The 15,219-nt window shown below is 45.6% G+C and overlaps 1 protein-coding gene across 1 annotated transcript in view; it reads right to left on the minus strand.

The window, feature by feature from the left end:
* ADAP2 (ArfGAP with dual PH domains 2) overlaps positions 1-15,219 on the minus strand; it is a 25,632-nt gene that overhangs the window by 4,143 nt on the left and 6,270 nt on the right. The window contains exons 4-7 of the mRNA XM_042780480.1: positions 12,950-13,062; positions 8,165-8,311; positions 4,546-4,629; positions 1,041-1,103 (exon numbers count right to left, since the gene is read on the minus strand). Of these exons, the coding sequence (XP_042636414.1) occupies positions 1,041-1,103; positions 4,546-4,629; positions 8,165-8,311; positions 12,950-13,062 (407 nt within the window). The remainder of the gene's footprint in view (positions 1-1,040; positions 1,104-4,545; positions 4,630-8,164; positions 8,312-12,949; positions 13,063-15,219) is intronic.

Consider the following 15,219-nt stretch of genomic DNA (forward strand, 5'->3'; position numbering starts at 1 on the left):
GATCCCACTCGATGGCAGTGAGTTTTGTTTGAATTTCTGCTTTTTTCATTCCTTTCTCTTTCTTTCTCCCCTTCTCACCAGCCCTCCCCTCACAAACCCTTCCCAGCCTCCAGCCAGACTTCAGACTTTGAGCCCAGCCCCACCCGCTTCAGGCTGGGACTGAGACCCCTTGCTGAGGCAGCCAGAGCCCTGGACCACCCAGAGGGGTGAAGAAGGGCCTTCCTTCTTAGATCAGTGAGAATGAGCAGCCCTGGAGGCTGGGGCAGGTACCAAAGCAAAAGAAAACAGAGGCTGAGTTTGGAGGAGGGAGTGTATTCTGGGGGAGGGACATGTACATGTGGGCCCCCACTGGCACTCAAGCATGGGTGTGTCTGTGTGCCTCATTTTCTCAGACCAGTAGCTTGGCCCTGTACGGCTTCAACAAAATAGAACTTGTGAGAGCTCTGGAAAGTACAAAGCTGCCTCTCCAGTGAGTCTCTGTTCAGCTATGCTTTCCTAGGGGTGGAATCAGTTAGATGAAGTTTAAAGGAAAGAAGGGGATGGTGATGGTGATAAAGAGGAGGTACCCCACTTATGTGAAATATCTAGGATAGGCAAGTGTATAGAGACCAAAGTTCACTAGCAGTTTCCAGGGGTGGAATATGAGGGGAAAAGGTGGACTCACTGCTCAGGGGACACTGAGCTTCTGTTAAGGGTGATGGGAAAATTTGGAAATGGGTAATGGTGATGTAGAACAACATGATAAACATAACTAAAATCACTGCAGTGTACATGTAAAAAATGTTGAAAAGGCAAACAATTTGTTATATATATATAGTTAACCACAATTTTAAAGAAAGAAAGAGGGGGGTTGCAGTGACAGGGAGAAACGTTGCAGCGTTGCTGGGTCCTTTGCCAGTTAATCAGTCTCCAATCAGTCCTGCAACCCACGAGCTCACAAACACAGGTTTACTTCTGCTTCCTCCCCCTAGCACCCCATATCCCCACCTCCCAGGTAAACAAGGGCCATGTAAATTTCCCAGGGGGTTAGTAGAATGTACCTTTGGACCAGTCTTTTCCATGAAGCCTTGTTTGAGGTAATTCCTGGTGATGAGGGGCGAGAGCTGCAGGAAGAGAGACAGATACTGACCCCCTGGCTCAAACCTCAGGGGCTCGAGGTTCCCCACTGAGCTTGTTGTTCTCCAACAAAGGGGATGTTTGGAATGGGGAAGGATATGTGTTCACAGTTCACAGGGCTATATTAGGAACATGGAATGGATGCAAGATTAATATTTCAACAGAGCCAGATGACAGCACCCCAGATGTTTGCAGAGCTTATCAGCATGGCTGAGCTGGTCTTGGTTTAAAGACTCCTTCAGTAACCCTGGAGTCCCTGGGGAATGCAAATGGTTAACATGCTTGGCTGCAAACAGAAAGGTTGCAGGTTTGAGTCTATCTAGAGGCACCTCAGAAGAAAAGCCTGGTGATTCACCTGGAAACATCAGCCATTAAAAACCCTATGGAACACAATCCCAGTGACACATAGTGGGTCACTATGAATCGGAGGCAACACCATGGCAATTGATTTTTAGTTTTTCAATAACCCCAGAGCGTGCAGATAGGTTAAGACACCAAGGAGACCCTCCCAGTGCCAGGAAGCATATTCCACAGGCTTTCTGTGTGTCTGGTTCTGGGTGTAATTTTCACAACCACCCTTCAAGGTAGGTATTATCACCCTCATTCTACATATGAAGAAATCATCCTCTGCGAAGTGGTCAGGGGCTTTCCCAAAGTTGTGTACTTGGTTGGAGCTGGAATCACATCCCGGGCTGATGGATGTTACATAGGACCGCCTTTACCACGCTATGCTGCTGCAATATAAACACACCAGCTGTGCATGCTCTGCACCCTCTGGCCAAGACCTGGTCATAGGTGGGGGTTCTGACAGGGCCATAAGGAAGTGGTGGCAGATGAGCAAGCAGACAAAGCTCTGGACGAGGAGGCAGCAGCCCTGGGTTCTAGTCCTAGCTCTGACCTCAAGCAGCTGTGTTACCTTAGCAAGAACTTATACCCCTCTGGGCCTGTTTTCCCTTGTGCAATAATTAGGAGACTGTTTTATGTAATTTCCAAGAGCCCTTCTAGCTTGCTCTCCTGTGCTCAGAGAAGTCTTCCAGGGCTTAATGTTGGCCTCCAGGGCTCTGGGAGGCAACATGGCAAGTTTAGCATCACAGACAACAGCCCAGGGTCCGAGAGCAGAGAAGGGCTCTGGGCTCCAGGACTCAGAGCCAGGGCAAAGAGGAGCAGAGGCTTGGGGAACAAATGGGGAAGATGAAAGAGGGAGTGTTGTGACCCGGAAATGAAAATATAAGCTGTATCACATGCTCCGGCCTAAAATTGTGCTCTAGGTTTTAATTTCTCCTTGCAGCAAAATGAGAGTTCCCACCTGCTCGGTAGCCGAACTTCGAGCCAAAGCCAACCTAGGTTGAGGGAAACAACTGGTAAAAGAAGGGAAATCACAATGATGGAGCACTTACTATGCCTTATGGGCCTTGACTTACTTGATTCTCACAATAGCCATGGGAGGTAGGTATTTTCCCCATGATGACAGATGAGTAAACTGAGGCTCAGAGAGGTGAAGTGATTTTCCCTAAGTAACACATCAGCTTCTCTAACTTTAGAGTCTATACATTTCTTACAACAGGACCACAGCCCCACTGGGACTCCCCTGGTTCCTGGTGTCTCGGTCCATAAACCTGAGAGCCAGGCTTGGGTGATTGTCCAGAACCTCACATCAGACACAGAGATAAAGCGGGAGGAAAGAGAGGAGAGAGGTGCGTTGGGAGGAAATAGGGTGTGCGTAGGGGTGTGGGCAGGCAAGGAGTAAAGAGGGTGGATGAGGGAGGCTAGAGGACACTGAGGATGTTGGCCAATGGCCAATATCCTCCACATGGGTCAGCAAAGTTGGAAAGCTAACCCACATTAAATAATGCTGAGCGTTTGCACTTTGTCCTCCTCTCCCCTCCAGTCAGCCCTCCAGTCAGCAGTGAGCACTCCCAACCCACTGCCCGCCCACAGGGAGCCAGCACTGACCAGCCCTGAGTGCTGACTTAGCAGACAGCAGGGCCCTGGCCCAGGCCTTGCTGGAAATGCCCCCAGAGAACTGTCATCTCAGTGCATCACTGGGCCTGGAGCAGACCTCTACTCCAGACACTTATTGTCGCTCACTGCTGGCAAGTCAGCCCCCAACTCATGGGGGGCCCATGCACAACAGAATGAGATTCTGCCTGTTTTGTGCTGTCCCCATGACTGGTTGACAATTGGACACTTGTGATCCACAGGGTTTTCAAGTGTTGATTTTTGGAGGTAGATTACCAGGTCTTTCCTCCTACTCCATCTTAGTCTAGAAGCTCTGCTGGAACCTGTTCGGCACCCTAACAACACACATCTTTCCATTGAGAGATGGGTGGTGGCTACACAGGAAGTGCATTGGCTGGGAATTGAACCGCGGTCTCCCACATGGAAAGAGAATTTCACCACGGAACCACCAGTGCACCCCCAGGCACTTAGCACTCTGCAAACCTTGAAATTAAGTGGCATTTAGGCTTTCAAGGAGGGTCTGGCAGTTTGGAATAAGAAAAATCCCAAGATTTACATAGTCCATCCCCTACAAATCCACTCAGAAGAGGGTGAAAACAGGGACTAGACAGCATATCCGAGCTGGAAGTGCCCTCGAAAGATGAGCCAGACCAAGCACCATATTACTGACACAGAAACATGCTCAGAGAGCTGATATGACCTGCAGTGGTCACACAGCATGTTAGTGACAGAGCATCAAGGAGAGCCCAGGCCTCTCAGCTCAAGGTAAGAATCCTCTTCCCAACACCATGCAATCTCCCCCAGCCACACTAGAGAGATACACATGTGTGCCCTATTTGTCTAAGGACAGCCAAAAGGAAGTTCTCCAGTTGACCATTACCTGGGGCACAGAAGGGAGACCTGGTCTGTTACAGTTGTAATGGGGAGGGTCCCACTGCCTTCCTGGCCAGAGCACCATGAGGCAAAGGGGGATGTTGGAATGGGAAGAGCACCTTCAGTCATTCACTTGACCATCTTGGGACTCAGTTTCTCATCTAACATGGGAATACTCATCCCTGCCTAACTGCCTGCTACAATGGATTATTAGAGGGAAAGGATCACAAGATAAAATCAAAAGCACTTTGTAAGCAGTATGTTGAGGATTATGTGTACCTCTAGTGGAAAAAGGGGTCAAAAGGAGATGTCCAAATCTCAAGCCGTCTCATACTCTACTCTGGCTAATGACCATGCATCCTAAAGGGGACAGCGGGCCTGCTTTCTGGAGGCCATTTTGTGTTGCGTGAGCCCATGTTCCACAAGGTTCCTCAGAAGAAAGTCTTTGGTTTCCCTCCATGGTGCTCCAGCCCCAGGCCTCAAGGCCTTGCCTGCAAACAAACCCAGTTTGGTCTCTGAGTACCATCAGAGTCAGTAGAGGAGGAGGAGGAGGGGGCAGAGAGGAGACTCAGAAGTTGGGGACCACATTTAGCTCACCTCAGATTCTGGAAGCTCAGGAAAGGCCGTTTTTAGGTACTGCAGACGGGCTGCGCGGAGGGCATTGAACCAGTCCACTATCTCCTGCCAAGAAAAATGCAAACCACACACAGATGGTGAGTTGGGGATTGGGGCCGAGTCTGGTGGCGGGAGGCTAGCTGCATCATCAGTTTTGGGGTACATGCCTTCAGCCATGCACTCTACACCTGAAGGTACAAAGAGTTTCAGGACCCTATAGGCTCATCAAAGGCATTCGACTCCATCTTGTTCCCAGAAAGGACTGACAATGTCAGTTGGAAGTCACTGACAAGGAGAACTCCAGAACTGTGAGAAAAGGACCAAGGTGAGCCATATGGGAGTCACACAATGGCCTTGCTGTTGTTGTTGTTGTTGTAAGTTGCCATTGAGTTGATTCCAATTCATGGCAACCCCATGTGTGAAGAGTAGAATGGCTCCATAGGGTTTTTAAGGCTGTGACCTTTTGGAAGCAGATTACCAGGCCTTAATTCCAAGTTAAGTGGGTTCTTGGGGTGGGTTTGAACCGCCAACCTTTGAGTTAGTAGTCTAGTGCTTAACTGTTTGCACCACCCAGAGAGTCAGTGCAATGGCCTAGCCCAGTGCTCCTCATACGCTGACACGTATACAAATCACTTGAGGATCTTGTTAATGTGCAGGTTCTGACTCAGTAAGTTTCAGGTGGGGCCTCAGATTCTGCATTTCCAATATGCTCCCAAATGATGCTGATGCTACTTCTGGGGACCAAACTTTAAGAAACAAGGGCCGAGAAAGAGTTGTCCTCAGATGTCAAAGAATGGCTTTTGGTGGCTTCCAGCCAAACAGTAGTCAGGTATATAGGGTAAACATTTACACAAGGTAAATACACTCTTTAGAACAATCGATCATGGGAGAACAGAAGGGCAGTATCTGCACAGGGAGATAGCTCAGGGGGCAGGAATGCATAGGAAAGAGGACCACAGGGAAGAGGTAACTACCAGGAGGAAGCAGGAAGAGAGCTGTTACATTGTGGGGATTGTAGTCAATGTCATGAAATAAAATGTGTATTAACTGCTGTATGGGAAATGATTTTGCTCTGTAAACTTTCACCCAAATCACAATAAAAATGAAAAAACAAACAAACAAAAGGGAATGGCTTCTGGGTCGGGGCAGGTGGCCCTGGGATGCTCCTCACCTGCTGTTCAACTTAGGCCAAAGCTAACTTGGCCCTTTCTGCTATTGGTCTGGAAGAATGCACTGCCTGGAGATCCTAGCCATCATCATCCCTTCCCTGGAGACCATATTGGCCTTCTCTAGCCAACCTTGCCTCTTCTCTGCTGCTCTCCACTGGGTCCTCCCCATGGCTGCCCAAGAGATTTCCTAATCACAAATCTGATTGTCTCTGGCCTTAAGTCATCTCCACTGCCCTTGGAAAAAAAGTCTAAGTTCCTTAGCATGACACACTTTGCCTCCTGAGCTTTTTCCATCCAAAACTATTTGCAGTCTCCCTGAGAGATGCTACTCCCTCCTTCTGGCACACTTGCCTCATGCATCCTCACCCCCACATATACCTTTTACCTGGAACATCCCACTTGTCCTGCACATTAGTTTAGATGCTGTAACAGATACATTCTGGGGTGCTCGCTCAATCCAAGCCTTGCTTCTATGAGAACCCATCCCCACCCACCCACCCACTCACCTGTCACCCACAGCTACATCTACATTTGCTACTATGATTAACCCTCCTTCTTTGCCACAGCAGCTGGGCAAAGGCTGGACCAATGCAGAGGCTAGACTGGGCCTATCAGATTCTTTCCCACAGGACTTTGGAATTGAGAGGGTAAAAGGCTGTTCAAATAGCTACAATGCTAGATTTTTATGTAATATGGTGACTGAGAAATTCATTTGAATATGGCATCAAAGGAATGAAGCATAAAGGCATTTCACTTCTAACCAGAAGGCAGGCGGTTCAAATCCACCAGCCACTCCTCAGAAGGAAGATTGAGCAATCTACTTCTGTAGTGAAACCAACTTAGAAACCCAAGGTGGGGTTGCTATGAGTCAGATCTGACTTGACAGCAGTGATTTTGTTTTTTTTTTTTTTTTCTTTCTCAGGTCAAGCATCCAGGCCCAGTATGCTGGAGTCCTGAGCTCTCTTGTCCTAGGAGTTGTTAAAAACTTGGTTCTGTAAGGGCACTAAGGGAATGGGGTCAACTCAGAAAAGACCCACCCAGGACTTTACATTGAAAGGTCTCCCAGTCACAAACTGATGGACGGGGGCCACATCCAGCCTGCATAAATGCTTTATTTGGCCTCCAAAGTTATGCCAACATAATATGATATAACATAATAACCAACAGCAACAAACGTTTATAATGCTGTTTTGAAAGGTTTTTACATTCATGGTCCATGATCACTCAACCCTCAAAACCCCTCTGGAAGGTGGATGCTATAATCCAATTTACAGAAAAGGAAATAGACTCAGGAGGAAAGGGACCTCCCCAAGCCACATAGCTAGAAGCAGCAGAGTCAGGGCTCCAACTCTGACTCCAAATCCCTGCTCTTCATACTCCACCTTCTGGTTGTCAGATCACACCTGCCAAGCATCTGCCCACACTCTAGAGAAAGCATGAAGCCTGCTGAGGGGTGGGCAGCCTCTATCCTACCATCTGTGTTCACCATCTGATACCAGGGCCCCTTGGAAGGTTCTGGTACTTGCATTTGGCTCCTGGCTCCTGCTGCCAAATTCTCACTCCAGTAGAGGCACATAAGGTGGTGAACTGGGTGCTGTGTGACCCTGGGCGATAAACTGCAGGCTAATAATAGCATGTCCATGCCTCAGCAACATGGGGATAAGAAGTTTCCAAGGTTGTTTTGAGGATTAAGAAATGATGTACAACAACCACCAAGAACAGCACCCAGCATAGAGTAAACAGATGGTCACAAAATGTCAGCCTCCACCTCTTCCCTCCCTATTCCCACTAAGCACCTCTATCCTCCGCCCAGTCACATGACCTCACTCTGGAGCCAAACCAGCCTACTTTCTTGGACCTGTATCATTGGCCTTCTCTAACCAAGCTGATTTCCTGGATCTTTAAGCAGTGCTTTTCAAACTTCAGTGTGTACAGGAATCACTTGGATGTTTTATAAATTGCAGATTTTGACTCAGTAGGTCTGGGCTTTGCCTGAGACTCCAGTAAGCTCTTAGGTGGTGCCAACGCTACTGGTCCAGGACAACACCTAAGAAGCCTGGCTTTAGAGTCCACTGCCAGCCTGAGCATCTATCCATTCCTCCTCCTGTATTTAGAATGTCTGGCCCTATCTGGATTGGTCATCCATGGGTACAGTGCTCTCTGCTAGCTGGACCTCCATTGGTGATACCTACCAGGTTCCTCTCCCTGATCTCACTCTGTCTTCCTCTTATCTCTGCCCCTGACCTAGAGGTGACAATGGATTAAGGCAAAGGGCAGTAGCAAATCTCAAGAGGCAGCTGAGCAAGTCACAAAATGAGCAAGGGTGATGGGGGTTGGGTCTGCCAAATCCTGGGGGCTGAGGTGGTGGGCTGGGCCTGCCGTGTCCTGGAGGGCTGAGCTGGAGGCTGGGGCGGGGACTATAGTCATCTCACCTTCCCATTTTCATGATACACAAACAGGTTCCTGATGTGACCCTCTTTCCTGTAGGTGATCTGCAGCCCATGGGGGTGCCCTATCTTCTCTGTCTGGAAGGTGGCATTCAAGTCCTTGATGCTGATGACAGCTTTGGGGCCTTTACCCTGAAAGAGAGAAAAAGGACAGTGAGGAAGCTGGCAGTCAGCAGGGAGACACAATCGGAGCACTAACTGATGCTGAGAAGGGATGGGAAGGGAAGTGCTTTCCCACATAAGTAAGAGAGCAGAATGACCCAAACCCTAGACCTGTGCTGTCCAATTCAGTAGCCATTAGCCACATGTGGCTATTTAAATTTATTAAGGTTAAATAAAATTTCAAATTCAGTTTTTCAGTCACACTTAGCCACGTTTCAAGTGCTCAGTAACCAGCAGTAGCTAGTGGCTAGGGGACTGGACAGGCAGATATAGAACATTTCCATCATTGAAAAAAGTTGTATTGGGCAGTCTTGTCTAGAGGGAGATTTGGTCGTATCTATAAAAATGTTGAGTGTTTTGCTTTGCAATTTCACATCTAAGATTTTATCCCAAGTAAGGTAATTGGTAGCAAAAAAGAAAAAAAAAAAAAAGAAGTAATTTAAGTGTCCATTTAAATGTCCTTCAGTGAGAAGGAGTTAAATAAATCATGGTACATTCACACAATGTAATACCACAGGATATTTTAAAGGATGATTTAGATCAGTATAACTAATATGAAAAAATGCCCATGATATCCATGTGGGAGAAATGCCAGGTCTCAGAACAGGGTGTACAGTAGGAACAATTAATATAAATAATTATATGTGAGTGTATATATGTATAAAATATTATATATAATATGTAACATATGTTATATTAATATGTTGTTGTTGTTGTTGTTATGTGCCGTCGAGTCAGCCCTGACTCATAGCGACCCCTCCTTGGGTTTCCGAGGCAGTATCACTACGGAAGTAGGATTGCCCAACCTTCCTTCCGAGGAGTGGCTGATGGGTTTGAACCGCCAGCCATCTGGTGAGCAGTCAAGTGCCTTAGCCACTATGCTACCAGAGCTCCCTAGTATATAATATGACAACATTAGTATCTACTACATATTAATATATAAAGGAAGGTTGGGCAATCCTACTTCCGTAGTGATACTGCCTCGGAAACCCAAGGAGGGGTCGCTATGAGTTGCGGCCGACTCGATGGCAAATAACAACAACAACAACATGATATATAATGTATGCATACTTGTATATGCATGAAAATTATAGATGGATTTACAGGAATGTTCTTTTTTTTTTTAAGAGCTAGTTTTGCATTCAACATTATGTGTACATTTAGTTTCAGTCCCCATTTACTATGTCCAACCCTAACCCAGTCTCCTCCCTACAGGACTGTTCTTAACAATGGTTTTATTGGAAGATTACCGGAAGACTTTCCTTTTTAAAAACTTACTATGAGAAAATTTTCAATACCAAAAAAAAAAAGAATTTTGTCCATATTCTTCCAGCCCAGGCCACCCTCCAACTACAGCAGAGTAAGTGACCCAGCTGATGTCCCATGGAACAGAAGTTCCTCAGCCTAGGCTTGCCCAAATTCCTGACCCACAGGACTGTGAGAAATAAAACACTGATGTTTCAAGCCACTCAAGTTTTGCATTTATGTTATGCAGAAACAAACAGCTAAAACACTCAGTCCTTGGGCATCTTTCCACACACCCTGTCTAGGTGGCCTCAGCCATCCCATCTATGTGCTCAGGACTCTAGCTCCTAATTCTCCCCAAATCTCCAGACTCACGAATCCAACTTCCTTCTCAATATCTCCACTTGGATGACTAATAATCATCTCAAACTAAAAATGACTCTTCATCATCCCCTAAGAGAGCTAAGTCTTTGCCATCTCAGCAAATGACAGATCTATCCTTCTAGCTGCAGAAGCCAAAATCTGTGAGTCATCCTTGATTCCTCTTTCTCTCATGCCACACATCCTTCAGTCAATCCTACTGTCTTTACTTCCAAAATATATTTAGAATCTGGTTTGGATCTTCTAACCACCTCCTCCCTGACTTTCATGGTCCCATTAATCTTCATTTGGGTTATTGCAATACCCTCTTAACTGGTCTCTCTGCCTTTGCTCTTTCTTCCTCTTCCCCTAGAATGCTCCCTTTGAAATGTTTAAGTCAAATCATATCCCTTCTCTGCTCAAAACCCTCCAGTGTCTTCCTCACTCATTCACTCACATCTGTGCACTGCACAAATCCAAAAGCCTAATTTTTTTCAAACTGTATGTCATGTAAGGGGCTTGAATCTGGAATATATAAAGAACTATTACAACTCAGTAATAAAAAGACAAATTGCTCAATTAAAAACTGGGCATAGGATCTGAACACACATTTCTCTGAGGAAAATACACAAATGGCCAATATGCACAGGAAAAGATGCTCAACATCAACAGCCATCAGGGAAATGCAGGTCAAAACCACAAAGTGATAGCACTTCACACCCACTGGGATGTGAACAAAGACCTAACAAGTATTAGTGAGAATGGGAAAAAACTGGAACCCTTGCCCATTGCTGGTAGAAATGCAAAATGGTGCAGCCACAGTGGAAAACAATTTGGCAGTTCCTCAACAAGTTAAACATAGTGATACCATATGACCCAACAATTCCACTCCAAGATATAAACCCAAGAAAAATAAAAACCTATGTCCACATAAAAATTTGTACTCAACTATTCATATCAGCATTATCCATACCCAAAAGTGAAAACAATTAAATGTGTATCAGCTGTGAAATGGATAAGTAAATGTAGTATATTTATATAAAAACCAAGCTAAACTCACTGCCATTGAGTCAATTCCAACTCATAGTGACTCCCTTTGGGTTTCTGAGGCAGTAAATCTTTAGGGAAGTAGATTGCTTAGTCTTTCTTCTGCAGAGTGGCTGGTGAGTTTGAACTGCCAACCTTCTGGATAGCAGTCAACTGCCTTAGGCACTACGCCATCAGAGCTCCTTATATTTATATAGTAGAATAAAAATCCACTGCCATGGAGTCGGATCCGACTCATAGCAACCCCTCCTTGGGTTTCTGAGGCAGTATCACTACAGAAATAGATTGCCCAACCTTCCTTCTGAGGAGTGGCTGGTGAACCACCAGCCTTCTGGTTAGCAGTTAAATGCCTTTGGCACTAAACCACCAGAGCTCCCATGTATATATATAGTAGAATATTACTCATCAATTTAAAAAATTAAGTACTGATAGATGCTACAACATAGACAAACTTTGAAAACAGTATACTAAATCAAATAAGCCAGATAAAAGGACCACATCTTATATGACTCCATTTATACAAAATGTCTAGAATAAGCTGGTGGGTTTCAACTGCCAACCTTCTGGTTAGCAGTCAAATGCCTTAGGCACTGTGCCACCAGAGCTCCTGAAGCAAATTTATAGAGAAAGAAAACAGATTAGTGGTTATCCAAGGCCACAGGAGAGATGGGGTTATACTAAAGGGTATAAGGTTTCTTTTCTGGAGAGATAAAAATGTTCTAAAATTGATTGTGGTGATGGTTATACATATCTGTGAATATACTAAAAGCCATTGAATTGTACACTTTAAATGGGTGAATTGTATAGTATATGAATTATATTTCAATAAAGGTGTAAAAAAAAAAAATCCAAAGTCTTCCTGTGCCCTCCAAGGCCCTCCACTATGTGACCTCATCTCTCTTCAACCTGCCCTTGTTCACTCTATACCAGTCACTTTGGCCTTCTTGATGCCCTTCAAACACCCTCTCACCTCAGGGCCAGGACTACAGTTTATGGCTGAGTAGTTTGTGCATTGCACAAAAGGCCATAGCTGAGAGGGTGAGTGAGAACTGGATTCCAGCCTTTTTCTTGCTCAGACTGGGCCCAAGGGGGCTGCACCTCTCAGAGGGACCATCTTTTTCTAATTGGCACAAAAGTATACGTGCTAACCATAGCCATGCTCACGGCTTCTGCACATATTCTCCCCTCTGCCTCTTCTATCCTCTCCGAGAGATCCACAAAACTCACTCCTCACGTTTTATTCAGTTCTCTGCGCAACTGTCATCAGAGACCACTTGAACACACTATGGTTTTCCCTGAGCACCCTCTCAATCTCCATCACTCTCTAAATCATAAATCTCTTTCATTTTTCTTCATAGAACTTATCTCCATCTGATATATTCCATACTGATTTATAATTTGGTTTCTGTCTGTCTCCTTCCACTTGAATGGGAGCTCCATGAGAACAAGAGCTTTGTTTAGTTCACTGCTGTGTTTCCACTGCTTAGAACAATATTGAGCACAAAGCAGGTGCTCAATAAACATTTACTATGTAATGAGTGAATGAAATAAAATACGACCAATCTAGGTCACATCTAGGTGAAGAGAAGGTGCATGTTTTAATGGGCTGGAATGACTGTATAACCAAGGAAAAGGTGGAATGCTGGGCCTAACTCTCTCATTGGCTGAGATTATCCACAAGGTACAAAAAAACAAAGCAAAGTCACTGCTGTTGAGTTCATTCCAACTTATAGCCACCCTATCTCAGACACAGTAGAACCACCCCATAAGGTTTCCAAGGCTGTAAATCTTTATAGGAGCAGACTGCCACATCTTTTTCCAATGGAGTGGCTGATGGATTCAAACTGCTAAACTTTTGGTTAGCAGCTCAGTGCTTAACTATTGTACCACAAGATACCATTGAGTAAAATGTAGACTTTGGTGGGGTGACCGCCGAGTGCTGGCCTGGCCTCTTACCTCTTCTTTAGTGTAATACTTCAGGAGACCTTCTCTCGCCAGGAGGACAAACCTCCTTCTCAGGAACTGTGCATTGTCCCTTCCCCGTTTCCACAGGAACCCTTCTCGGTTACCTTGCCCAACCAAGAATGAGAAAGAATGAACACTCACAATCGTAGGACACACACACAGCTTACTGATCTTGTAGAGTCTCAGGGCAGAACAAACCTTTCACCTGCTGCCCAAATGCCTCAAATCTAACTTGGTTATTTCAGCTACAAGACACATGAGTCCCACCTGGGCCAATTTTGCAGTGACTTATATTTTCAGTTGGGTTTCCCCCACTTTATAGAGCCTTTTTCCCTTGGTAGTTCATGGTGTCAGGGCCGTCTCAGAGTGGATTATCCAACAAGCAAGGTAAGCACAGGTTTACTTGTTCTTACCTACTTATCTGTAGTGAACAGCTTCACATCATGTGATGAAAAACACATGAAACTGTTCATTACAGATTAGTAAGTGGGCACAAGTAAGCCCATGCTTACCTCGCTTACTAGGTACTTCTTATCAGGGATTTTAAATTTGAAAAGAAGCTTTGGTTCTGTAGGAAGGTGCTGTGGAGTTGAGAGAGATAGATGCCAAACATACCTAGAAGCAGAATCTCTGATGTGGTAAAAAGTTAAACTGTTCACTACAGATTAGTAAGTAAGCACAAGTAAGCCCATGCTTACCTTGCTTATCAGGTAATCTGACATTGGGCTGTCCCATAAACCCTTAAGAAGGCTAAGTACTGAGAAACCGGACTGATACTGAAAATCCAATGCCATCGAATCAATCCCCACTCACGGCAACACTGAAAGCCAAAGTAGAACTGCCCCAAAGGTTTCCAAGGCTGTCAATCTTTATGGAAGGAGACTGCCTCATCTTTCTCCTGCAGAGCGACTCGTGGGTTCAAACTGCCGAATTTTTGGTTAGCAGCTGAATGCTTTAACCACTGTACCACCAGAGCTCCCTTGATAGTGAAAGAGGTCATAATTACATAAGGTCCTGACTCAACTTCACTTTGACATCAACCAAATGAAATTTTCCAGAGTCCAGGAATAGTGAGTGATCTTCAGATTTCTGTTAGTTTGAAAAATAATATATGCTCTTGGTCCTTTGCATTAGCGTGGAGAGTTGAGTACTGGCTGCCTTTGGACCTCAAGAAGGTCCCTACGTGGTGCAGTTTGCTCTCAGCCACTAACTTAAGGGTTGGCAATTGGAACCTACCTAGGCATGCTGTGGAAGAAAGGCCTGGAAATCTGCTTCTGTAGAGATTACAGCCAAGAAAACCCTACGGTACACAGTTCTACTCGGTAACACATAGGGTTGCCATGAGTCAGAACTGGCCTGATAGCAGCAACAGGGCTTGCGGTTTTTGTAGAGGGTCAGTGAGAAAGGAGAAGAGCCCCAATGAGATGGAGTGACACAGTGGCTGCGATGATGGGTTCAGGGATGGCAACAACTGTGAGGACGGCCCAGGACCAAGCACTATGTCATTCTGCTGTACATGGGCTCACTATGAGTCAACATTGACTTGAAGGCACCTAACAACAACAAGAAGAGTGATTTTGTACCAGTTAGTCCATGGGAACCTCAGGCTACCACTAACAACCACTCGGAAAGGGATCAAAATGGAGATGCTGGATAGAGTGGGAGAAAAATGTGCAAAAAAACTCAAAATCATAAAAAAGACAAGGATTGCTGATCTGACAGAGACTAGTGACACCCCTGAGACCATGGTCTCCAGTCTCCCTTTGCACCTGGAACTGAACTCATTCCTATGGCTTAACTTTCAGGCAAGCACCAAGTCAGGCCTGCAAGGTGAACTCCACCAGGGAGGTGCACTCCTTGGAATAATCAACCATGGGAGATCAGGTCAGCACCTGCACAGGGACTGCACAGCAAAGAGGGACACAGGAAAAAAGCAACCACAGGGAGGAAGAGAAGAGAGTTGTTACACTGTGGGGATTGTGACCAATGACATGAAGCAAGGTCTATGTTATTGTTGTTGTTGTTGTTATGTGCCATCGGGTCGGACCCAACTCATAGTGACCCTTCCTTGGTTTTCCAAGGCGGTATCACTACAGAAGTAGATTGCCCAACCTTCCTTCCAAGGAGTGGCTGGTGGGTTTGAACCACTAGCCTTCTGGTTAGCAGTCAAGTGCCTTAGGCACTATGAGAGCAAATTCAATACTTATAAGCATTAGTTTCTTTGCCATACCTTGTGAGATGGTTGTTATTTTTGGTTCAAG

This window comes from Orycteropus afer, unplaced genomic scaffold (assembly GCF_000298275.1).
Source record: "Orycteropus afer afer isolate SDZICR_OR568_19922 unplaced genomic scaffold, OryAfe1.0 scaffold00042, whole genome shotgun sequence".
Lineage (NCBI taxonomy): Eukaryota > Metazoa > Chordata > Mammalia > Tubulidentata > Orycteropodidae > Orycteropus > Orycteropus afer.